Source organism: Peromyscus californicus, unplaced genomic scaffold (assembly GCF_007827085.1).
Source record: "Peromyscus californicus insignis strain IS unplaced genomic scaffold, ASM782708v3 Scaffold_11__1_contigs__length_118956290, whole genome shotgun sequence".
NCBI lineage: Eukaryota > Metazoa > Chordata > Mammalia > Rodentia > Cricetidae > Peromyscus > Peromyscus californicus.
In genome coordinates this window covers 39,189,035-39,214,181 of record NW_026294402.1, presented here as the reverse complement: position 1 = coordinate 39,214,181, position 25,147 = coordinate 39,189,035, and the positions used below count along the sequence as shown (strand labels likewise).

The following is a 25,147-nucleotide window of genomic DNA, read 5'->3' as shown; positions in this document are numbered from 1 at the left end:
ATGCACAATAAGTACAGTGCATTCATAACATACAAGAGTCTCCCACTTGAGCCAAGGAGTTTCAGGAAATGTTTGTTGGTGCTGAGTAGTCTGACAGTGGACCAATGCCTAGTGCAAACGTTGTGTGTTCAGGACCAGAGCTGAATGAATTTGCACAGCGCAAGACAGACAAACACTGCCAGAAATAACCTGGATGCATTATGTTCTTTATTTTGAATTAATTTGGGTTTGCAGGTCTGGTAAGATAGCTCAGCAGTTAAAGGTGCTTGCCTGATAACGCTCTCTCGCTCGCTCTCCACCCCCCCTTGCTCACTCGCATGCACACACACTCACACACACACACACACACCCTCTGAGTCCCAGTACTCTTTGGTGTTCTGCCACCACCCCCACTCACGATGTCATGGAAACTTTTGTGGCTCAGCTTCTAAACACAGCAGCCTGCCCTCAGCTGTGGTAAGGCAGTAAAACCCCAAAGAGTTGTTATGACAGGGACTGGAACCAACATGCAGCTGAAGAAGAGTGGCTAGGCTGACCCTCCCCACAGGAAACTCTCAGGGTTAGAAACACCAGTGGGCCAGGATGGACCGGAAGCTGTCCATCGCACTGCCTGTGTGGGACTGAGGAAAGGAAACGCCAAAGGGAGACCACAGGTAGGCAAGATCCCAGCCAAGCGAGGACAACCGCCAACCCATGTCTTGTAAAACACAGGCAACTGCTGACTGAAAGAACACACCTTTATTGGTTGAGCACAGAGGGAAGGTACACTTGATAATAACACTCGGAGAAGCCCCAGTCTCGGGATCATTTGTTCCGGGGCCAGTTCCCTCCAAGACGACTGTACTGGGCATCATCACGATCTCGGAGAGGCTGGAATGAGAAGCATGACACCAAGTCAGCATCTGAGCCCTTCTCAGCACCCATGCCTGACTTCTCCAAACATCCAAGGATGAGCTACTGCCCTCCCCACCACCCAGGACTCTCCACACATCGCACACCCATCCTGTCAGGTCCCTTAGTTCTCACACCCTTCTCCCATTCTCGACTCCTCCCTCAGGGCTTACCTGATACAGCTGCTCGTTCTTCAACAGGGCTTGAATGTCAGAAACTAGAAGCAAGGAAAGAGGGTTACTGCAAGCTGGGGAAGATGAGACAATGAGACCTCAGCAGTCTGAGGAGTTCCTTTGAACACTGCGGGGGGACTCTGACCCAGTCACACCCTCCCTCAGTCTCAGAAGTCTGCATGAGTATCACAGGCAGATATGTTCTTTCAGCACCCTGTGGTACCCCTAGGGACTAGATGAAGCCAACCCTACCACCATCACCATCTTTCAGCCAGTTCATGAACTCATAGAGAGAGAGAGAGAGAGAGAGAGAGAGAGAGAGAGAGAGAGAGAGAGAGAGAGCCCTTCCACTAACCCCCAGAGAGCCTTCCAGTCTCATGTCCTGCAAAGCAGTAGACTCCCAAAGCCAGGAGCAGAGTGGCAATGAGGTCAGTGATGATGATGCCAGCCACGGTGGCTGAGTCCAGCTCCACACAGTTCTGGCACACTGTGGGGGAGAAGAGAAAGAAAAATTTCAAGGTCAGGGAACCATCGCCGATCCTAGAAAGACTCTAGGTTTCCCATTCCAAGACTCACACTTCAGTGAGATGGTGATGACCTTGCTACTTCCATCCCCACCCTCATCCCAAGGAACTGCTGAAGAGAAACATGACATAACTTCAACTTGATGGGGCCTTACCTGAGGAAAGGACTAAGCCCCTCTCCAAGCCAGCCCCTGCCTCCTGTCTGTCTTAGTCAAACCCTCTCCCATTCTAAAACACTCCCTGACAAATCTGGTCCATACCACCATGAGTGCCCTTGGTTTGTTTAGAGAATAAATCAGTTCACCACAGTCTGCTTTTAGACAGAATGTTCTCACATCCAGAGGGCCCATGATCTCATCCCAGTGGGTCCAGGAGGCACATACTTCGGTAATATACTTGTAAGGTAGACAGCTTCCCTGTCCCATTACACTTATAGATCCCTCGTGGGTCCAGGATGCCTTTTCCCAAGTTCAGTGTTGTATTTTTTGCAAGCCACACTTCTGCCGATCCCTCTAGATGCATGATGCTGGTATTGCAACTCACAAATACTTGATCCTCATATTCGGTCACTGAAACATTGAAGGAGCTCCCTAAGAGGGAAAACACCATAATCAGAGGCAGCTCTCTGCTGTGTGGCCGACCCGTCATTCAACTGAAGTGAATACTTATGGACCGACCACGTGTGTAGTAAGGGATACGATTCCTAGTGAAAGGAAGGGGCAGAATAGACTAGAGGAAGACTTCAGGAAGTTATCCAGAAACTGCAGAGCCATGAAGGACATGAGGCTGTAGTCCAAGCAGAAGACAGATTGTCCAAATTGACTTTAACTGCCAGCTTAACTCAGCCTAGAGTCACCGGAAAAGAGAGTCTCTAATTGATGGATCACCTACATCAAATTGGCCCTGTGCACATGTCTAGTATAAGGGATTGTCTCGATTGCCTTACTGATGCAGGAGAGTCCAGACCAGTGTGGGTGGCACCATTCCCTGGGCAGGTGGGTCTGGGCTGTATAAGAAAGCTAGCTGTACAAGCAAAGGAGCCAGAAAGAGCAATCTTCCATGGTTTCTACTTTGAGCTCCTGCTTGAGTTTCTGCCCTGACTTCCCTTAAAGATAGACTGACCTGGACTTGTAAGCCAAGTAAATCCTTCCCTCCCTTAAGTTGCTTTTGGTCAAAGAATTTTATTACATTAGAATTCAAACTAGGACACGGGTCCTGAGTGACTTGGGGCAAAAGAGAAAACCATGAAGCTGGGTTGATCCAAGAACCTTCCCGAAAATTAAGTTCAGACCACCGTTTAGACCGCTGGGGTTCCCCAAGAGACCTGGGAAGCAGAAGGATGTTCTTAGCCTGGAGACTGTTCCTTTTATACTAAAGACTTCTAATTCCTCTTCCTAGCCAATAATCTTCTCTCTTCAACTTCTCATCCTTTCCCTTCTCTGCTATCTCCACTCCAGTATCTGCCAGAGTACTGAGAGGCTCAGTGTGAAAGCCTTTTCCAAGGCCATTGACCTCTGGGACAGAGAGGAGCTGTGAACTACCAGCCCAGTGATCCAGATTTCCCAGGGCAAAGCCCATGTAAGAACATTCCCTGGGAACATAGCTCAATGGCAGAGGCATGTGCAATGCCCTAGATTCGATCTCCAGTACTGCCAATATACACTCTGGCACAGTGACTTGAATCTGTAATCTCAACACTCGGAAAGCTGAGAAAGGAGAAAGCCTGAGACAGCAAGGCCAGCCTGGGCTACAGAGTAAGTGAGATCCCATTAAAAAAAAAAAAGTAGTTCTATTAGTGTGTTAGTGGCAGCTGGGACCGAGACATAGGCACTGTCATCTGCAGCAGCCTGAGGAGTTCCTTTAATCTTGGAGGAAATTTAACTCAAGTAAAACCCAAATCTTCTCCTCCTTCAACAGAAAATTTTTAGGATGAACCAGTAATGAAGCAATTTTGGGTTTATCTTAATATAATTTCCTTATATTAATATAAGGACATTTTAATATAGATCTTAAACATGCATGTTAAGAGAAAGAGAGGCACACTCCTGAAGGTTTCCCAGAGAGAGATGTGCCGTGTCTTTGCAACAGCTGTGTACACCGTTCGGGTGGGTTTTGAAGTTCTTATCCACAGAGTTGCTAAGAAACCTAAATGAGTTCACAGAGTGGTTGGTACGGGCATCTGACAGGATTACAATTGCTTAAATAAAAGTCTAGATTTGGGGATGCCAGAAGGCACCTCACTATAAACAAAGTAAGCAGTCTTATTTGTGAGGGTCCTAGAAAATATTCTAGAGAGAAATGAGGCCCTACTCCCAAAGCCATATACACGCAGGCATTAAGCCTGTCTTGTTGCTATTTTAACACAAAACGCCTGTATAGGAAAAGACTAGCACACGGGCAACTTTCACAGCAAGTGTTAACGGTGCTGAAATTCTCAAGTCTCAGCTTAAGAGGCTTCAACTAGCTTCTGGGGTGAGAGGGTCCTTTCCCTTCTGTGTCTCTGTAATTTTTCCTGTCTTTCTAGCCTACCTCAGGGCCACACTTGCTTAAGGAGAAATGGCCACAAATAATAATAATAATATCAAATCAGTTTCTGAGGCTCCGTGTAGGGGGTGTAGGAGCCAGAGATGCGCACAGCGGGCCTTCCCAGACAGCCGGAGAACATCTCTCAGCCCACAGGGTACTGCAATGTCCACTGCCAGCAGCAGCAAAGATGGAGTCTGTGTGTCTCCAATGTGAACACAGGAGCGTCCTCCAGAAAGCTCCAAAATGGCTGCCCCTCCTGCCTCTGAAGCAGGAGTGTATGTGAGCATGCTAGAGAAGACATGGATGTGTACAGTTCTTCTCCTCTTGTAGACCTATCTTCTTTGGAGTTATTTGCAGCAGAAACCTCTGGTGGCCAGGACAGCTTTTAGAGTGGCCATTTGGCGGAGTTTTCCGGAGACTGCTGAGTTCCTGAGATGTGAGCTCTCCAGGGTTGTTTGGGGGTTAGTTTGGTTTGTACTCTTGTACTCTTAGAGATCTACCCCTGAGCTATATCCCCAGCCCAATTTTCTGTTTTAAAAGTGAACAAACTGAGAAGAGCTGCTACCTACTAACTTTAATAGAATATATCCCCATCTGTCCTTCCCACCCAGCTAAAGCTAACTTTTCCCAAGATGACTCCTGAATTCTGAACGGTGGCTCTGGGTGGTTACGTAACAATGGCCGATGCCCAAGAATCCTACTCCAGGAGGCCGTTTGCCTTAGAAGATGCAATGGGTGTAACTTCTTCCATTGCCAGCCTTAGGCCCAGGCACATGCAGTGTGAAACCGCTTCCTACAGACGTCTGGTCCAAGGCCGTGGATACCATTAAGACCAATGTGAGCCTTGACTGGAGGAGGTCAAAGCCAAAGGCTTGTTCCTATACCCCAACCCCGCCCTTCTGACCTGCCTGATGATAAACTGGAGCCAGCACTGAGATGCACTTCCCAGTAAATTTCTTCCAGTGATGATGTCCCTCTCAGGTCCCTTCCTCCACACAGCTGAAGAGGCCTCACTTACCTTGAGGGAAAAAAGCGGCCAGTATCAGACCAGCCAGAATCCCGCTATGTTCCATCTTCCGGAGGAATTCATCCAACAGACAGAGGCAAGCCACAGAACGATCGGCCAGGGTGGCACTCCCCTCCGCCAACGGACTCATGGGTATTCAGAAAAAGGAAGAGTGGGGGAGGAGCCAGAAGAAATCTGCCTCTCTGCCTTTGGTGATGGGGGGCTGTCAAGGCAAGAGTAGGTTAGGGATGGGGTAAGAAGGAACAGGTGCAAACCGCTCTTTCTGGGGCAGAGCTTGGGAGTAAAGGCAGAAGGCAGAGGAGAGACTATGAGGGAGGTTCATTCTGGCTTCTACGAGGTGAGAGGAGATTGAGAATAGCTTTTCCTGGGTCACTGGTAACAAATGAAGAAAACTTCGGGCGTCCTATTGACAACACGACTACATTTACTTACAAACAAGAGTCAACTCTTCAAATCCATTGAGAGAAGCTATGAGCCCCATTAGACAGGCCACATTAACAGTTCCTCCCATTTGTTTCTGGTCAGTTTCAGGACCCTTCCCAGGGCAGTCTGGGCACTACATCAAGCTGCTTCTAGCCAGATGGACTTCAGAAACACCCCAAGTCAGACATCTGAATCCTAGATCCAGTGTGTAGTACCCATGGCACCAAGCATGGAGTGTTTCAGAGCTTGTCTCCCTTGGTATCACCATAAGGATTTGGAGAGGGGTGTTTACATGGTGCCGCCACATCAAGTCTTCTCAGTATGAGATTCTACTTAACCATATAACCCACTCACTGTATAATCGAGCCTCCCCAGCAGACAATAGACTTTCTCTACCACAGGCTGTGGGGATCTGAAACTTTCCACACTGCCACAGTTAGAAGGTCATCTGCCTGGGGCCGAACTATAGGCTTGTGCCTGGTGTCACGTAGGAGGTCTGTGAATTTCTGTTACCCATTGACTGACTGAATGAGACAATGGCCTGAGACCCTGGAAGTAGCCCGGGGGTTGTGTGCCGAGAAATATGCTAGCTGTCCTGTTGGGATGGGCCTACCTATTTTCAGGTAGGTACCACTTTGATGTTCTCAAAAGAACAGGGACAAAATCGCTCAATGAAGGTCTACACTAAGATGCTTTTCCATTCTGAACTCCAGCCCTAGCCACCTAAAAGTCCTACCTAAATCCTTGCATTCTGGGGTCCAGTGAGAAACAAGTCTAGTCCTAGCAACAACTACAGACAGTCCTCGACCCATTATGCAAAGAGGTTCTAAGGATAAGGGGGTTTCCAAATGGGAGTCTAGACCCCTCACTCTCACTCCCCGCTACCTGACAAATGCAAGCCTCAGCAACAACAACAGGAGATATGCCTGCACAGAAGCATCCCTGCTGGGGCCCCTGCTGCCCACACTTTAAGGAGAGGGTGGGGACACTGGGTTTTGCCTCTGCTCAGAGCCCCAGCTCAAAGGATGCTGGGCGGAGCCAGGCTAGCTGTTGCACAGGCTGGCTGGCTGGCTGGCTGGCTGGCTGGCTGGCTGCTAGGGGACCTCCACAGCTCTGCGAGAGAAGGAAAGAGACTGACATGGAACAGGAGAAGGGTCTGACTGGCCTCGTCCTGGTGATCTTGCTTCTTCAAGGTAAGAGTTTACTTGAGGGTCTGACAGCCAGGGGAAGGCTCATGAGAAGAGGCCATGACCAGGAAGGCAGGGTTACTGGAATCCTAATTAACCTTGAGCCAACTTCATCTGTCATCTCAGAATTCAAAGAAGGAGAGGCAAAAATGAGGGCCCCAGCCGTCCTCTGCTGGAAAGAAGCACAGGGACCAGAGGGCTAAACTGGCTAGAGAGAGGACGGCACTACCGCCATCTTAGGCGTGAATGCAGTTCAGAAGGACCGTGCAGCCGGGTAATGACTCAGTCAGTAAGGTGCTTACCATGCAAGCATGGGAATCTGAATTCAACCCCCAGAACTCACTAAAAATGAGGGTGTGGTAGCACATTCTGGTCATCACAGTGCTGGGAAGGCAGAGACTGATGGATCCCTGGGGCTTTCTAGGAGGCCAGCCAGCCTTGACAAATCACCACCTTCAGGTCAGTTAGACAGACAGACAGACACACACACACACACACACACACACACACACACACACACACACACACACACATACACAGCTCAGATAAGGAAACTGAGAGAAAAGGGTATATTCAGTGGACCTATGGAACATTTGTCTACAAAGCTGTTTAACTAGTCAACAAGCATGGCAAGGTCCAGACATGTGAGACTCCAGAGAATAAAAAGATGAATAAAAACCTTCTGTTCTCAAGAGTTTAGAGCGTCATTAGAGAGATTGGTTTCACCAGACACACTGAGTACAAGGTGCAGCATGGGGACGCCTGTGTGAAATATCCAATAGGAAGTAGGTGAATTAGGCTGACACCTGGGTACCCCGGGGGGAAGCTAAAGTCATGAAAATTATCTTTTTATTTGTTTGTGTGATTGTCTGTTTTGTGTTTGAGTGTGAGGGTGTCTGCATGCCGTCATACATATATGGCAGTCAGAGGAGAACCCGAAGGAGCTGGTTCTCTCTCTACTGTGTGGGGCCTAGAATCACACTCAGGCCACCAGGCTGGACTTCGAGTCCTTTTACTTGCTGATCCATCACAGAGTCCCTCCCTCCTTTCCTTTTTAAGAGGGTTCTACTATGTAGCCCAGGTTGGCCTCCAACTCATAGACATTCCTCTTGCCTCAGCCTCCTGAGTGCTGGTGTTATAGGCATAAGCCACCACACCCAGCTAAAGGCCTGAAAATTCTTGAAACTACAAAACCTTCTTGTGATGTGTCAAAAACAAAGAACTGAAGATGGAGCTCTAAGGAAGCAAGAGGGTATGAAATATTTGCTGGATGTAGTGGCATCTAAACTCAGTACTCTGGAGGCAGAGGCAGGAAAACCAGGAGTTCCAGGGCAACCTGGGCTATACAGCAAACTCTAGGTCAGCCTAGACTGTGCAAAACCCTGTCTCAAAACAGCAACAACAGACAGGGTATAAAAGGTTGAACATAATCCACTACTGTAAGAATATATTTAAATTTTTAGTTTGTGGGATTTGATGAAATGAAGATCATGGCTGATTGGAACAGTTTCAGTAGGGTTGGTTTGAGTGGCTGCCAGACCGGTTTAAAAAAAAAAAAAGGTGGAGGGGGTGATAAAGAGTAACAAAGGTGGAGCTGTGCCGGGGCGGGATTTGAGTGAGAGGCAGAAGAGATGGCGCACGCCTTTAATCCCAGCACTCGGGAGGCAGAGGCTGGCGGATCTCTGTGAGCTGGAGGCCAGCCTGGTCTACAGAGTGACTTCTAGGACAGCCAGGACTGTTACACAGAGAAACCCCCGTCTTGAGAGAGGAAAAAAAAAAGAATTAAAAGATGGGCGAACACGTGGTTTAGCTAAAGGAGAAGGCGATGCGCGTAATGAAGGTCTAGAGTAGATATCGGAAAGACAGAGCTGAGGGCAGAGTCCAGGGCACGCGGGAAGGCAGCAGTACAGGTAAGAGGAGCAGGAAGCAGGTGCGGGGCTCTCAAGAGGCGGGCTCAGACAGGAAGCAGGACCCAGCAGCACCGCTGCTCTCCACACGGGGAGGGAGGGAGTCACTGTGGTGACACTATGTAGACCACAGCCGAGTGGGAGCCGTGGAGAAGCTGGCGAGAGTGGAGAAGCCTCCCTGAGAGAAAATGGAGGAAGCCACAGACAACACGGGCTAAAAGACAATACTGAGAGCCCGAGGGAGGCTTCTGGAAGGAATACCAGGTTAAGCAACAGAAAAGCTAAGCCCTGAGTCCAGCTCAGTCACCAGGAAGTTGTGGACACTTGAACACCACTGCCCTCTGAACTCGGTTCTCACACCGGTCAGTTGGATATTTGGCTACCGGGGTTCTTGAGTCTCAGGAGACCACACTTAGATATGCAAATGTCAACAATGTCAGCAGTCACTGCCATCTCCTTTCCTGTTGACTCTGAGTAGCATGGAGAGTCTCCTTGCTCTCCTATGATACAGCCAGGTGATTAGAGATCAGGGCCAGTAAAAATATTTTTAGGGGCCATAGAGATGGCTCAGCGTTTAAGAGCACGCTTACTGCTCTGGTAGAGGACCAGGGTTCGAGTCCCAGCACCCACAAGGTGGCTCACAACTGTCTGTAGCTCCAGTTCCGGGAGATTGGGACATTCTCTTCTGGCTTCCACCAGCACCAGGCATGCACCCAGTACACATGTACACACCAAGCAAAACACTCATACACATAAAGTAAATCTTTAGAATAATAATATATTCAACTGTTGTGTCCATTTACCCCATTCACTCCCATAACCACTCATCTGAAAAGTAGGCTCCTCCCATGTTCTAGGCACTGCGCTGGTGTCATTCATAAACAGCATCAGCCTGCAGAAGTTGTAAGGCAGTTGATGCTTCCAGCTGCTTCTGTTAAACTTGGACTAATGACTAGCTCCCCCATCACTAACTCTACATCTAGCCCCACCTCTTCCAAATCTGTATCTTTAATGAGCTATTTATTTTCCTATCCAAAATGCCTTTCCCTATTCAGTGAGCTTTTCCTTGTTCTTCAATATAGGCCAAATGTCATTTCCTTCACTAAGCTTTTTTCTTGAGCAGAATTAATTATTTCTCTTTTCCTCTCCTCTCCTCTTCTTTCCACCGCTCTGTTTTTCTCTCCTATCTCTCTCTCTCTTTCTCTCTCTCTCTCCCTCATTTTTTAAGACAGGGTATCACTATGAATCATTGCATCCTGGAACTCAATATGTAGACTTTCAGAAATCTGTGCACCTTGCCTCCCAAGTGTTAGGATTAAAGGTGTGCACCATCACACCCCTCTCTCTGTCATATTTTATGTTTTATTAATTTTTTTTTGGTTTTTCGAGACAGGATTTCTCTGCGTAGCCACTGCTGTTCTAGAACTCGCTCTGTAGACTAGGTTGGTCTCACAGAGATCCACCTGCCTCTGCCTCCCGAGTGCTGGGATTAAAGGTGTGGGCCACCACCGCCTGGCTGAGTTTTATTAAATCCTTAAGACAGCCATCCCAGGATATGCCCTGTTGACAGTCTACTCTCTGATGGTCCAGTCTTAGTTATGTCTTACTATCTGTAGTAAGGTCCATGAAACTGCCACCATAGTAAAAATGGCATATCACTCTATTCCACATGGGGGAAGGGACAGCCATATTGGAATGGTTTCCATGATGCCCCATCTTCAGATGGCTTAGCCTCAGTTGCATACCTTGCTACCCAAAGCAAGAGCCATGAAATTATTCCTCCCGAGACCTTTGGTTCTGCCATGCCCATGTTTGAGCACCAATTTGTTATGCTAACTTTTTCCTGGAGAGACATGAACATCTATTCACTTCAGGTAGGACACTGATGCAGATCAAAGTAATAATTCTACCAAAGTCCAGCTTAGTGAATTCCTTTAGTTGGCTTACTTACAGAGAAAGGGTGAGGGGTTAAGTGCAGGATTGTGGGTAGCCTCAAAACAGCTACATCGCTGCAAAGTTCCGCCCCATTACAGATAACAAACTTATAGAAACTGCAGCGTGGAGTCTTCTATTATCTTTCATATACATTTGTAGAAGCACCGGAGTTAGAAGCAGCTTCAAAATCCTCATTCTCTAGAAAGTAAAACTTGACCAGCCCCATCTCAAATCATCTCTTTAGCATAAAGTCAGGATAGCCAAGAGTCTACTATGAACAACAAAGGCACACTTATCATTCAAGAAATCCCAAAGATTTAGAAACTCCCACCCAGAGGGGCCAGAAAGATGGCTAAGTGGTTAAGAGCATGCTGTTCTTGCAGAGGACCAGAGTTTGGTTCCCAGCATCTACCCCAGGCAGCTCACAACTGCCTATAACTCCAGCTCCAGATATCTGATGCCTCTGGCCTCCAGAAGCAGCTGAACTCTCATGCATATATGGACTTGTTCTGATGTTCATATTCAGCTACACACAACTAAAAATAAGATAAATATTAGAGAAAGAAAGAAAGTCCGACCCAAAAAGGTAGAGCAAAGACCAAACACAGTAATGTTTAATTCAGTTTGGTGATTTAGGCTACAGCCAGTAAAGAAACACAGATACAGCCATTGCCGTGGACTAGTATCTCTCTTGATCTTGACCGCAAGTAACCATGCAAATACCTTGGCACGTCAGAACCAGCCCATGCCCAACTGATTCTTTATCTTTCTTTTGTCTTGCCAGGTACTGTGACCCAGGCAAAACAAGGTAAGAGAAATGATTTCTCTCTATTCTCAAATTCTGAGGCACTCCATAGAAGTATGGCTTCCTACAACAGTAGTCTCAGGGGTTGAGGAGATAGCTCAGCAGTCAAGAGGACGTCCAGAGGACATAAGTCCAGCTTCTAGCACCCACATGGGATGGCTCACAACTGTCTGTAACTCCAGCTCTAGGACACCCAACACCCTCTTCTTGCCTCTGTGAGTACCTGTACATACATGACATATACTCATACACACACATACACACACACACACACACACACACACACACACACACACACACACACACTCGTTTTTTAAAAACCAGTAGTCTCATAATTTAGAAAGGGAATAGTTTTGAACAGATGAGGTGGTAAAAATCAGAGAGCTGACATTTCTGTTATCAACCAAATCAGTGTGTCCTGCTGGGACCCATTCTGGGCAGTTTCCCTAGACCCAAGCAATTAATTGTCTGATTCTTGCAGTAGAAACAAGATCCTAGTAACTAAGCATGTCTTGAAATATGACTGAATCAGCAGCATTAGCATCATCTAGGAGCATGTTAGTAACAGATCTCACCTCCACAGAACTACTAAATAAGACCAGAAATTCTAACATGATCCACATGTGATTTGCATGCACTGTAACAAGGTAGAGAGAGTGTTGGAATGGTCTTCTGGTTCAATTACAAAGACCTTTCACAGAACTATGACTTTTTCCTTTCCAGAAAACCAAGACCATTTGATAAAAGTGGATGACAATCGAGGGGATGGCTCTGTATTTCTGACATGTGGCTTGAAAGACCAGACCATCATGTGGCTTAAAGACGGGCACACAATAAGTCCGAATGTAACTAAACACACGTGGAATCTAGGAAGTAGTGCCAAAGACCCCCGGGGCATGTATTGGTGTCAAGGACCAACGGGCAAGTCAAAGCCACTCCAAGTGTATTACAGAAGTATGTAACCCCTTCACAATGTCTGTTGGGAATTCAGCAGTACTTACTGTTCTGGTGGGTTTACCATCTAGGACGAGGTGTGAATGGATGCTAAGCAGTGATTTATGGTAATAATAATAGCTAGTTCTCTTTGTCTGGGGTTACTACTCTTTAAATTGACACTTCCCATGGCTTCTTGAGAAAGCACAGCCCTGTACAACCTGTTTAACCTTTGGGTGGACCTCATGGATAAAGCAGTTCAGCAAATAAATCAGTTGGGAGGAGGGAACCTGGGATTGGTGTGCAGTGGTGAGGAGAGGAGGGTCGTTGAGACTGGAGACCAGGTCCTCCTTCTTCTTCACCTAGTTCCTGATTGTAGGACTGGTTAGACTTCCCTGGCACTTCTCAGAGAGGAACACTGAGAAGCAACAGTTCTTGGGGCGAGGGTCCTCCATTGCCATACCACACATAAAGGGAGGAGCCTGCTGCCTAGGGCAGAGGCATTGGTGCTGGTGGGCAGGAGAAAAGAAAAATGCAAGAATGCCTTATGTCCTGAAAGAGGTCTGTCGCTCCCTTTGTCTTGTTCCCCACAGTGTGTGAGAACTGCATTGAGCTGAATACAGGCACCGTATTCGGTTTTATCTTGGCGGAAATCATCAGCATTTTCTTCCTGGCTGTTGGTGTATACTTCATTGCCGGGCAGGATGGAGTTCGACAGTCAAGAGGTAAAAGAAACGAGATGTGGTGGTGCATGCTTGTAATCCTAGGTACTTAGGAGGCTGAGACCGGAGGGCCCTGAGTTCAAGGCCTGCCAGGGCAACAGAGCAATACCCTGTCTTAAAATAAAATTTGTAAAGGGCTCAGGGGTGGGAGATAAACCTCAGTTAGTAGACTGCTTACCTAGTTTGCACAATGCCTAAGGTTCAGCCCCTAGAATACACAGACCAGATGTGGTAGCATGTGCCTATGATCCCACTCAGAGATGGAGGCTAGAGAATTTTCATTTTCAGCTACATAGAGTTTGAGGCCAGCCTGGTCTACATAAGACCCTGTCTCAAAATGAAGAGGGAGCAGCTGGAGATACGGTTCAGTTAGTAGAGCACCTGCTTAGCTTACTTCAAACTCTGAATTGATTCAGTCTCTATCACTGCATAAAACTGGGTATGGTGACACAAGCCTGTAATCCCAGTATTTAGGAGGTAGAGACAGGAGGATCCAAAGGTCAAGGCTACATAGTGAGTTCAAGGCCAGTCTAGGCTACATGAGACCCTGTCTCAAAACAAAACAAACAAAACACATAAATAAATAATTGAGGGATGTAGCTCAGTATAAAACACTTATGCAGCATGTGTGAAGTCCTGAGATCATTCCTATGTTCCGGAAGGAAAAAGAAGTAAAAGAGCCAGGCAGTGGTGGTGCACACCTTTGATCCCAGAGCTAAGGAGTCAGAGGCAGGTGGATCTCTGTAAGTTCGAGGCCAGCCTGGTCTACAGAGTGAGTTCCAGGACAGCCAGTACTGCTATACAGAGAAATTCTGTCTCACCGGGGAGGGGAGGGGGAAAGAAGTAAAAGAATGTCCTGAGTTAAGAGATGGGACCAACTAAGACCCTGGACTTCCCTCTTATCAAAATAGACCCAGCGGGGAGACCAAGTTGGTGCATATTACTAATGTGCATAACTGGTGACCCTATGTCTCTGTGGGGCAGGGAAGAATGACATTTCTTATTATCCCAGCATATTTGACCAGCCTAAGATTTGGCCTCTTTTTTTTTCCTTTCTTTTTTTTTTTTCTGTTGTTGTTTTATTAAGGCAGGGTCTTGTATGGTAGCTCTGGCTGGAACTCATTATGTAGCTCAGGCTAGCTCAAATCCCTGGAGTTCCTCACAAGGAGTGAGATTACAGGCATCAGTTACCATGCTTGATCTCTCTCTCTCTCTCTCTCTCTCTCTCTCTCTCTCTCTCTCTCTCTCTCTCTGTTTTAATACTTTATTGAAGACAGGTATAATGGCACATGCCTTTAATCCCAGCACTCCAGAGGTAGAGGCATGTGAATCTCTATAAGTTTAAGCCTAGTGTCTATATATCGAGCTCCAGGCTAGCTAAGGGTTATTGCATAGTGAGATGCTGTCACACACACACACACACACACACACACACACACACACACACACACACAGAATTAATTATTGAAGCCAAGTGTAGTGGCTCACATCTGCAGTCCTAGCATGAAGGAAGCTGAGATAGGGGGATCACCTCAAGTTTGAGGTTAGCCTGGTCTACATAGAGAGCTCTAGGCCAGCCAGAGCTACATTGTGAAATCCTGTCCTGAAGGAAGAAAAAAGAAAGGAAAGAAAACATTCTTTAAAAAAAAAAAAGTCTTATGTAACTGTACCTTGTGCTTCTGGTCCGCTTGCTTCTACCTCCCAAGTGTTGGAATCATGGCATATGCTGCAACACCTGGTACATGCAGTGTTGGAGATCAAACTCACCGCCTCACACATGCTAAGCACTCAACCAACCGAGCTACAACCCCAGTCCCTCAAGAAGAAGCCTTTTATTGAAGTAAAACCAACATATAGAAAAGTGAATCACAAGAATACAACTAAAAAAAAGTTAACAAAACAAACATATTTGTGCATCGGGCACTCAGTTTAAGAAACAGAGTATTACCAACCCCATAAAAGCCCTACTGATGGTTACTTCTGGCCACTCCCTGTGCCTAAGCATGAGCACTATCCTGACCTCTGACCATAGAGATGTTTTGCTTGGTTCTAGTTTTGTAGAAATGTACTTGTGCGGTACACAGTCTTGTGTGTAGCATTTTTGCTCACTAATGTGCTTTGAGAAGGATCCATATTCTTCTGTGCTGATGATTCTTATACTACTTAGAATTCCATTATGTGAATAATTGAATTTATCATTCTGTCTTTGAATGTATTTTTTGTCTATTTTTTTTTGTGCAGCTTCAGACAAGCAGACTCTGTTGCCAAATGAACAGCTCTACCAGGTAAAGTGCCAGGGATGAGGACAAACAGTGCTACATTTGGTTGGGGTGGACCTTCAGGATTGGGGGCAAGTTCTTTGGAAGCTACTGTAGGGATAAAGAGCTACTTATGGCATGCCCCCATAATGGAATGGTTGCTGTGTTGGATAGCATGGAAAACATAAAGGAAAAGACTAAGATAGACCAAGGTAAAGATCTGGTCAGAAAAAGCTGAAGAACACACTGACTGAGACACACGAAGAAACTCCACAGGGACCTTCCGTCTCCTCATTCTCTTTTGGCTCCTAGAGCTGTGAAGCACTGAAGTTCTGTTCATAAAAATAGCCAATGAATGTGCTTCATGTTAATTAATAAAAGATAGAAACATGAGTTGATGATGCTGTCCTCTTCAGCCCCTCAAGGATCGGGACGATGATCAATACAGCCATCTCCAAGGAAATCAACGGAGGAAGAAGTGAGCTCAACAAGACTCGAGCAGGTGGGTCCCTCACCATTCATCCTGGGGCCGTGCCTCTGCATGGTTGGCATGCTTCCTAGCCCCTGCTGAACCCCTTTTTCCAATGAGGATGAGAAATGGGGTGTGCATGGTTGACGATGGAGTCTCTTTTCTAAAGTCACTAGTACCAGGACTGATTGACTGCATGGGTGACAGAAGCATCTGTAAATCCTCTGAGAGCAGAGTCTCAAGCCACAGAGATGCTGAACATTAACCTTAGCCTCATTAAATTTTCTCAACAGCCACAGTTTTTCTTTGTGATGAGGGACTTCCTAGCCATTACAGGAACATCCTTGGCCTCTATCTGCCTGATGGCACTGGTACCCCCTCTCCCACGCTGTATGATGAGCAAAAATGTGTTAGACACTACCTAGTGTCCCCTCTAAGGCAAAATTGCTGTTAAGACCCAAAGACCAGGGCTGGAGAGATGGCTCAGGGGTTAAGAGCACTGGCTGCTCTTCCAGAGGTCCCGAGTTCAATTCCCAGCACCCACATGATGGCTCCCAACCATCTCTAATGATATCCGGTTCCTTCTTCTGGTGTACAGGCATACTATATATGTGGTAAATAAATAAATCTTTTAAAAAAAAAAAAAAGACCAAACTGGGCCTGGTGATGTATGCCTTTAATCCCCAGTCCTCCAAAAACCGATTGTCTGTGAGTTCCTAGCTATCTTGGTCTAGTAAAATTAATTGATTGATTGATTGATTAATTAATTGATTAATTAAATGGAGAAAGGAGAGGGAGAGAGAGGGAAAAAAACAAAACCTAAAAACCTTTATTAACTTTTTAAATAAGCCTAGCAACCAAGCCCTTCCCCAGTGTCAATCAAGAAGACAGATTTGAGACACATCAGTTGGTTTTCTGACCAGTTGCAAATTTTCTTTCTCATTGCAGGTGTTGCCCCTCCCATCTAGAACCCAGGATCGAAGCAATGTGTTTCAGAGAGGGCCCAGTACAGAGTTTTCCAGCCCTGCCGTTAATCTGCAGAGGTGGCAAGCAGAGAGGACGAACCATCTGAGAAAGTTTGGGTTTTTCTCAAAATAAAATAAAAGTCCAAGCTTGGGGGAGCTGGTGATGTAACTCGGTAGTGGAGCATTTGTCCAGCTTGCTTGAGGTTCTGTGTTAGATTCTCGGCACCCTACCCTCAGACCCCCCAAAAAACAGTGAAGGGAGAACAAGCAGTGTGGTGTCTGCAGAGCGCCACCTACTGGGGAAAATCGTAAAAGACAAAATTAAAAGATCAGGCATAACCCACATCTCTGTCCAAATAGACATTTCCTTCTTTTTAATTTTCATCAGGTTCTTACATCATTCATAATTCAGTGGACCAATATGGCAGTGTGGTGGCTCATCAGGTAAAAGTGTTTGCCACACAAGCCTAAAGGCTTGAGCTCAATCCTCCAAAAAGTCAAAAAAGAGAACCACGTCGTTCTCAGATCTCCACACACATGTGAAGCGTACACACATCCCATACATACATATCACACCCACTTTAATAATAAATAAAAACATAATAATAATAATAATAACTCAGTGAATTATATATGTAGTATGTAGTGAAAGGTCTCCTTCCCCTGGATCCTTAGCCACAGGGTAACCTTCCCCACTGGCAAGTGAGCTTCTTACACATGCTCTTGGGTATACTCTAAGCATGTAAGAGCAAGTTCTCAAGTATGCTTTATTCTCCCCTCCCCTATTCTTCACACCAATGATATAGCACTACATAGCTTGCATTTTCTCCTAATCCAACCTGAAGATTATGAAGCAGAATAAGGTAGAAAAGATCAATTACTGGCCATTGACTTATTTAGTGACTTACTTACTACTTGTACTGCCTATTTGCCAAACACGATTTCACTTGCTCCCTGGAACAGAATAACATGGAGAAATAGCTAAAAGAATGAGTCGTTGCCCCTAACAACCTGTTGCTGGCTGCCACATAAGCCTCTGTCAGAAGTTGCTTGCTTGCCCACCCCACCTTGTGGTTCTCAAGTATAAGATGAGAATACAAACTGGACCCAGGATCGAAGCCACTCAGGAGCTGTCCTGGCTTCAATCCACTGGTGACATCACCTCTCTTCCATTGTGTTCTCATTGCTGTTGGAGTGCTCACTCCAGAAAGATATCAGCAACATTTCTGGAGGTCCCCTGGTGAGATCTCCTTCACCTTGACCCCAGTTGGTCCAGAAAGTGGCTACTCTTGGGTCTCTGAGCCCACCAAAAGTCTCTGGAACTGGGAAGCATGCACCCCTGATGGGATTCTAGGGTCCCATTCCAGTGGCCAAGGGGACTGAGAGACCCAGGACTGGAGTCTCCAAGTGGGAGAAGGTTGAGATTAGGTGGGACATCCAGACCCCAGGGAGACAGGCAGGAAAGCCAGCGTGGGGTTGATCACCCCATGGATTTTGCATCCATAGCCTTGATGGGATACTAAGGTGGCACTGGTCTCTAAGGAAAAGTTAGATTGGTCTCCAGGGAAATGGATAGACTGAGAATTTGAAATGAGAATGTATAATTTCTGAATGAATGATGAATGCTTGTAATGGTCCTGCAGCTCTGTGGCTATGGGGTCTGATTGATCCCCAACGTGCGGTTTCACCTGAACGGGCTCTCACCTCCAGTAATAAGAGGTGACAGGGACATAGGTGTGGCCCCTAGTAAGACCTTAAGCTGTCCCGCATCCAGCACAGGGCTATAAAGTCCCCCAGCTCCTGGTTAGGGGACTCTTCTCATCATGGGGTCTGCAGTCCCTCTGTGAGACCCCACAGTCGTGCGAAAACTGTTAAGCCTGAAGAAGGAAGGAAGTGCTCCCACTAGGTTCTCCAGAGGATGAAATTTTGCCCATGTTGCTGCCTCCCTACCGAATCCAAGGCAAGACCACCTGATGCCCCCCTGTAGTGGTATCTGCCCTGGCACAATGCTCACCAACCTCGTCTGGTGGCAGCTCGGTCAGACTCTGGACCACTGTGTTCCAGGGATGAGCCCATTCCAGTGTGCCAGCTAAGGGAAGTCCTAGGTCCTCCCCTCATCCCGGATGATGGCGTCTGTATAACCCAGCCTCATACTTGCCTGAAGAGGAGGGAGAGCCCCTCCATGGTCGCAGAGAAATTATACAAGATATTTTCTCCTCACGGCCAGACTTTAGAGGTCCAGCTGCTCCCCAATTTAGATACAGAACCTTTACAAATAGAACTGAATCCTACAACAGGGGGATGCCCCTCACGTCAAGAGACTCAAAATAACAATATATAGAGAAGGGGGGCTGTTTACCTCAGGGGGCAAAGAAGTTTAAAACAGAGACGGAATCCCCCAGCTCCTGGAAGCAGTTTGGGCCCCCAACTGTGGCAGTGGTCACTGTCAGGCTTACATAAGAAGTCAAGGTTGAGCCAGTTGGAGAAACCAGCTGGCAGATGAAGCAGCTAAAGAGGCTGCCCTCCTGGGTCTAGACACAGCCCTGTCTCCCTTCTCTTTATCCCCCAGAAGGTATGTTTACACTCCCTGTGCTCCCAGAGCCCTCCTCATGTACCAAAGGGAGAAAATTGATTAAGGGGCTACTGAAAATTAGGAGATCTGGCTGGTTACTGCTACAAACAGAAAAGTACTAATTCCTGAGATGACTGCCCCCACCTAGTCAGGCAAGCTCATAAAGCAACCCTCCTGGAAAAACTGCTCTGCAAGAATTGTTGCAAAGATATTTGATGGTCACAAGGTTGCCAACATTGATCCAACAAGCTAGCAAAGCCTATCTGCAGTGCGCTTGAAAGGGACCCAAATGCTCAAGCAGGGACCCAAGGCACCCCACGCTGACACAAAACCAGGAGTTTTATCCATTGAAACATGTAAAGGTGGGCTTTACTGACGATCAATCCAGCAGAGGGTACCCATATTTGCTGATTATAGTGTGTGCTTTTTCAGGCTGGGTAGAAGTTCTTTCTACCTGCACAGAGAATTAACTTGGACCTTGCACATTCAGTACCGCCCTCAATTATCAGACCTCATTGAGAGAATGAATAGAACTTTTAAAATGGCACAGGCCAAACATTACCAAGAAACAAACCTCCCTGGCCAGAAATTCTGCCACTTGTATTATTTAGGGTGTTCTTCAAGGTTACTCTCCTTTTGATATCATATTTGAGCCTCATGGTGGTGGCACACAACTTTAATTCTGCACTTTAATTTCAGAGGCAGAGGCAGAGGCAGGCTGATCTCTTATTCAAGGCCAGCCTGGTCTACAGAGCAAGTTCCAGGATAACTAGGACTACACAGAGAAACCCCATCTTGAAAAACCAAAATATGAAATTTAAAAAAGAGCAGAAATTATGTTTGGCCACCCACCTCTACTGCTCCTAAAGGTCTCAAAGGACCTCCAAGAGTATGGATACACTTGCCTTCAATGTCTCTTGAAAGATTTGGCTGACACTGCGCAAAAATTGTTCACCTCCTCAGCTCTTGAAGTTGCAGGTGTCAAGTTGTGGATACATCAAGCCAGAATACACCAAGGCTTCAGTGAACCCAAGCCAGAATGCACTGTGAGAGGTGACCCAGACTAGCTTCTGAAATTGACCAGCCCAAACAATCTCAGAGTGGAGGCAACAACTCAGCTCCTACTCTGCCTCTCTACGCCCTTCCCAATCCCATGGACATACATCCAAGCCAACCCTACTCAGCCTCCGACCCTGTCACATAAATTACTCTGGAGAGCAACCCTTAGTGCCGTAGGGCGGTGCTTCTACTAGGAGTAGACTAGGTGTGGATCATCCCTCTGACCTCACCAGGCTGTGATGGAACTGCCCACACCAGTAAAACAGACTGTGATTCCTCGTGGAGATGTCCCCAGCCAGCGACAGTCTATGGACGAGTGGCCAGAGGACAAAAGAACACTTGTGGATTGTTGTGGAGGGGGACCTATTGGTCTTGTCATCTTCAATACTGGTTGTGACATTCATGAGTGGACTTTACCATGCAAGGGGCCTGCAAGACAGTTCCCATAGAGGAACAAAGGAGTCAAGGTCATAACAGGCCTTTGTTTGGAGGGAACCAGGGAAGAATAATGTGGAAACTGACCATAGGAAAACCCTTCATCTGAGAAAGACATGTCTTAAAATGCTGGCTTTAATAAATGCCAGTCATGAGCTCCTTTACCTAAGGCATGGCTGCTGGATATTCTACATGGAAGCCAAGTTACTCATACTGGAGTAGGAATCACTAACCAAAGCCTGACTAGCAACACAAAAGGGGTGTGTTTAACTGGGCCACCTGAGCAGGTCATAAGAAAAGCCCGATGTGTGGGAAATCAAAAGGGCTATACCAGACCAGTTAAAAGAACAGTAGATCTGCCTGCAGTGAGGGCGCACACCTTTAATCCCAGCACTCGGGAGGCAGAGGCAGGCGGACCTCTGAGTTCGAGGCCAACCTGGTCTACAGAGCAAGATCCAGGACAGCCAGAACTACACAGAGAAACCCTGTCTCAAAAAACAAAACAAAGAACAGCAGTCCTTACAGCAAATACTTGACCTGCCCGAAAAATGTTTACACCTGTTGCCAGACAGACAGGTGCAGATTCATACTCTTGGCCTCTGACTTGGATGTGTTCCCAGGAAGCAAGGCTCCAAAAGAGGTTCCGCAATACTTACACCCTTAGATTCTTTTACTAGTCCTGCTAGAAATGGCCCTGACAGGGTCAGTGACCACCGGTGCCACTGCAATAGGCAACCAACAAATTCAACATAGCCAGCTCTCTCTTCAGACCAAGAAACAGGTTAACTATTGTTCAGGAAAACACAGTCACTCTTCAGGATGAAATAGATTCATGGACAGCAACAGTTCTCCAAAGTCCTAGAATATTAGACTTGATTGCCACTAAAAAAATTTTTAAGGTATATACATGGTTTTAAATGAGAAAGTCTGTTTTTAATACTAATCGGTCAGGAATAGTACAAAAAAATGCAGAAAAGCTATTAAAAAGGATTAAGGCTAAAGGTACAAATGAGAGCCACTGGAGCACAATACAATCATGAGATTGTCACCTAGGTCTTGTGTTTTGTAGTTTTTAGGGCTTTGTTGTTTTAGCTTTAATAATAAATTTCATTTTAAACATGTGTAAAGTATTAGTTACAAATAGGAATAAAAAGTATAGTTGGAAAATATCTGCACCTGTAATTTTATTCAAGTAAAATTCACTCCATAGTAGTTGTATCAATGTATACTACCAATCACAGCAGACCAGTGCCTGCTGCTCCTGTGCACGTGGGTTACCACCTTATTGCTGATGTTTGAGCTGTGCCAATTGGAGTTGGTTTGGGGGGTTTGTTTGTTTTTTGTTTTTCTCTTTTGGGGGCCTGCCATCCAGCTCCCAAATAAATATACAGAGACTTATTCTCACTTATGAATGCCTGGCCTGACGCAACATAAAAGAATGCAACACGCCGGGCGGTGGTGGCACACGCCTTTAATCCCAGCACTCGGGAGGCAGAGGCAGGCAGATCTCTGTGAGTTCGAGGCCAGCCTGGGCTACCAAGTGAGTTCTAGGAAAGGCGCAAAGCTACACAGAGAAACCCTGTCTCGAAAAACCAAAAAAAAAAAAAAAAAAAAAAGAATGCAACACATCTTTGCATCATTAAACAGATATTTCGCAGCACAAACAAATATAACACATCTTCAACTAATATTCCACAAGAGTCAATATGATTTTTAAGGGAGCATCTCAGTGTAGGGTGGGTTTTCTGTTTATGTGTTTGTTGGTTGGTTTGAAGTAGCCTAGATTAGCCTCAAACTCACTGTCTAGCAAAGGCTGACCTTGACTGCTCGAACTTCCCGCCTCCATGTGCCAAGTGCTGGGGTTACAGCATGCTCCACCATGCCCCACGCAATATAGCTTTAATTTTAATTTTCCTTATAAAACTAGGAGTCAACCATTTGTTTTTTTTATATCAAATTAGAGGGTTTTTTTCCTTATTGGCTTGTATCATCCCTGTACATACCTGGGAAAACTATATCTTTTGTGATATTTGTAAATATTTTTAAATTTTCCTTATGTTTTATGTACATTTTCAAATATTCACATGTAATAGATTTCATTTGTCTTTTGTAACTTTTAGGTTGTATTTTTATTTATAAATATTAAGATATATATATATATATATATATATATATATATATATATTTACATTACATATATACTTAAGACAGGGTCTCACTGTGTGGCCTTAACTGACCTGTAACTCTATTGATAGAACAGGCTGGCCTTGAACTCACAGAGATCTATCTGTCTCTGCCTTCTGAGAGTGGATATTAATGGCATTGTGCCACCACACTCTGCAAGATTTATATTTAAAATTTCTAACCATTGAAATTTTTGTTGAGACAAGGTGTTGATATACAGTTCAGACTGCCCTTGAATTTTCCTGTGTTGTTCGGCTAGCCTCCAATTCATAATTCATAATCTCTAACACCAATTTTCTTTTTAGATTTTTTTGAGACAGGGTTTCCCTGTGTAGCCCTGGCTGTTCTGGAACTGGCTCTATAGACCACACTGGGCCTTGAACTCAGAGATCTGCCTGCCTCTGCCTCCTGACTACTGACTACTGAAATTAAAGGTGTGCACCGCCATGCTACGCTTCTAACACCAAGTCTGTAATTGTATGTATGCATGTTGTACACCTGTGCACGTGTGTGACATAGCACACACTTGGAGGTCAGGAGACAACTGCTTTCCTCTTACCTTTACATGTGTTCCAGGGATTGAACTCTAGGCATCAGCCTTTTGCAGCAAGTACCGTGAACTGCTGAGCCATCGCTCCTGCCCTGAAACATTTAATTTTTAAAACTAAACTTCAACTCTCAAAGGTTGTCTTTGATCTACACACATTTGCACACCTGCACTCACACGCACACATCACAAAGGCACACTCATGTACACACCTGAATTTTTTCCCTATACGATGTCTTTAGGAGGTAGAACAGCAGTAGATACTCAAACAGTGCACAGTGCTTTTATGTATGTGATAAAAATGTGCATGACACAAAAGTTGTTATTTTATAGTCTTTTGTTATTTTGATTTGGTGTTTTAGGGGTAAGGTCTTGCTTTGTGGCTCAGGCTGGTCTTGAACTTAATCAGAATCCTCCTGGCTCAGTCTCCCAAGTGCTAGGATTATGGGCATATTGCATGTGCCTGACTAAAGTTACCATTTTAGCAATCCTGGTGATTATTAAAGCACACTTGTTGATGTGTGACTTGCTCTGGATGAACCATCCAGTGGCCCCGGAGCTCAAATTTGACAACACAGGGAGGAAGAAGCCCACTACCAACAGCACTCCCTGCCTCTTGCTGTCAAGGGTAAGCAGCCTCTGCCACGAGCTCTTACCGCCATATTTTCCTTTGCCTTGACTGACCTTAGGTGAAAAGGTCTGAAACTGGGAGCCAAAACCAATCCTTGCCTCTTGGCGTTGTTTCTGAGGGTATTTTATCACACCACGGAAACCACGGTCATGTTTGAATGTGCCGTTCCACAGCGTTAAAAGTGCTTTCCAGCTGTCGGGCAGCTGTCACCGCTGTCCATTTCCAGAACGTCTTCATCACCATGAACAGAGACTCTGAGTCGGTTCCCTACTCATCCCTAACCCTTAGCGACATTTTCCTGCTTCCTAGCTCTATAAACTTGCCTATTCTAGGTACTACATATAAGTGGACTCACACAGCATGTGTCCCTTTGTGTCCAGCCTACTTCATGTAGCAGGTTTCCAAGGTCTGTCCAGTTTTAGTATGTATTAGAGCGCTATTCCTTTTTAACACCATAAGCTTGTGTTAGGCTTATGTAATCTATGTTAATATCTATTTACCCATTAATGGACATTCGGAGTTGTTTCTACCTTTTGACTACTATGAATACAGCTGTACTCTAGTGGACAAATTCCTATTTAAACCCTACTTTCAGTTTGTAAGGGACATCATAAAATTTAGGTTACTGGATCATGTGATTTGTGTAATAATGCTATGTTTAACATTTTCAGAAATCACCAAACTTTTTTCTAAAAAGGCTGCACTATTTTAAATTTCCATAATCAAAAGATAAGGGTTCTGCTGGGCAGTGGTGGTGCACGCCTTTAATCCCAGCACTTGGGAGGCAGAGGCAGGTGGATCTCTGTGAGTTTGAGGCCAGCCGGGGCTACAGAGTGAGTTCCAGGAAAGGCTCCAAAGCTACACAAGAGAAACCCTGTCTCAACAACAACAACAACAAAAGATAAGGGTTCCAATCTCCACCCCCCCCCCCCATCGCCCCTCTCTTCTTGAGAATTTTGCCACATAACCCAGAA

General features: G+C 45.9%; 2 protein-coding genes across 2 annotated transcripts; one reads left to right on the top strand and one right to left on the bottom strand.

Annotated features, from left to right (window-relative positions):
- Nucleotides 1-763: 763 nt before the first annotated feature.
- On the bottom strand, nt 764-5,237 carry LOC128104025 (T-cell surface glycoprotein CD3 delta chain). Its single transcript, XM_052728778.1, has 5 exons — nt 5,133-5,237; nt 1,972-2,178; nt 1,420-1,551; nt 1,065-1,108; nt 764-870 (listed from the first exon to the last, which is right to left on the bottom strand). Exons 1-5 carry the CDS (start codon nt 5,185-5,187, stop codon nt 805-807), a joined length of 504 nt encoding a protein of 167 aa, XP_052584738.1. The 5' UTR covers nt 5,188-5,237; the 3' UTR covers nt 764-804.
- A 1,420-nt stretch (nt 5,238-6,657) lies between these two features.
- Nucleotides 6,658-16,963, top strand: LOC128104019 (T-cell surface glycoprotein CD3 gamma chain). The gene is made up of 7 exons (XM_052728770.1): nt 6,658-6,757; nt 11,378-11,401; nt 12,122-12,352; nt 12,925-13,056; nt 15,295-15,338; nt 15,728-15,813; nt 16,729-16,963. Exons 1-6 carry the CDS (start codon nt 6,703-6,705, stop codon nt 15,791-15,793), a joined length of 552 nt encoding a protein of 183 aa, XP_052584730.1. The 5' UTR covers nt 6,658-6,702; the 3' UTR covers nt 15,794-15,813; nt 16,729-16,963.
- Nucleotides 16,964-25,147: the final 8,184 nt, after the last annotated feature.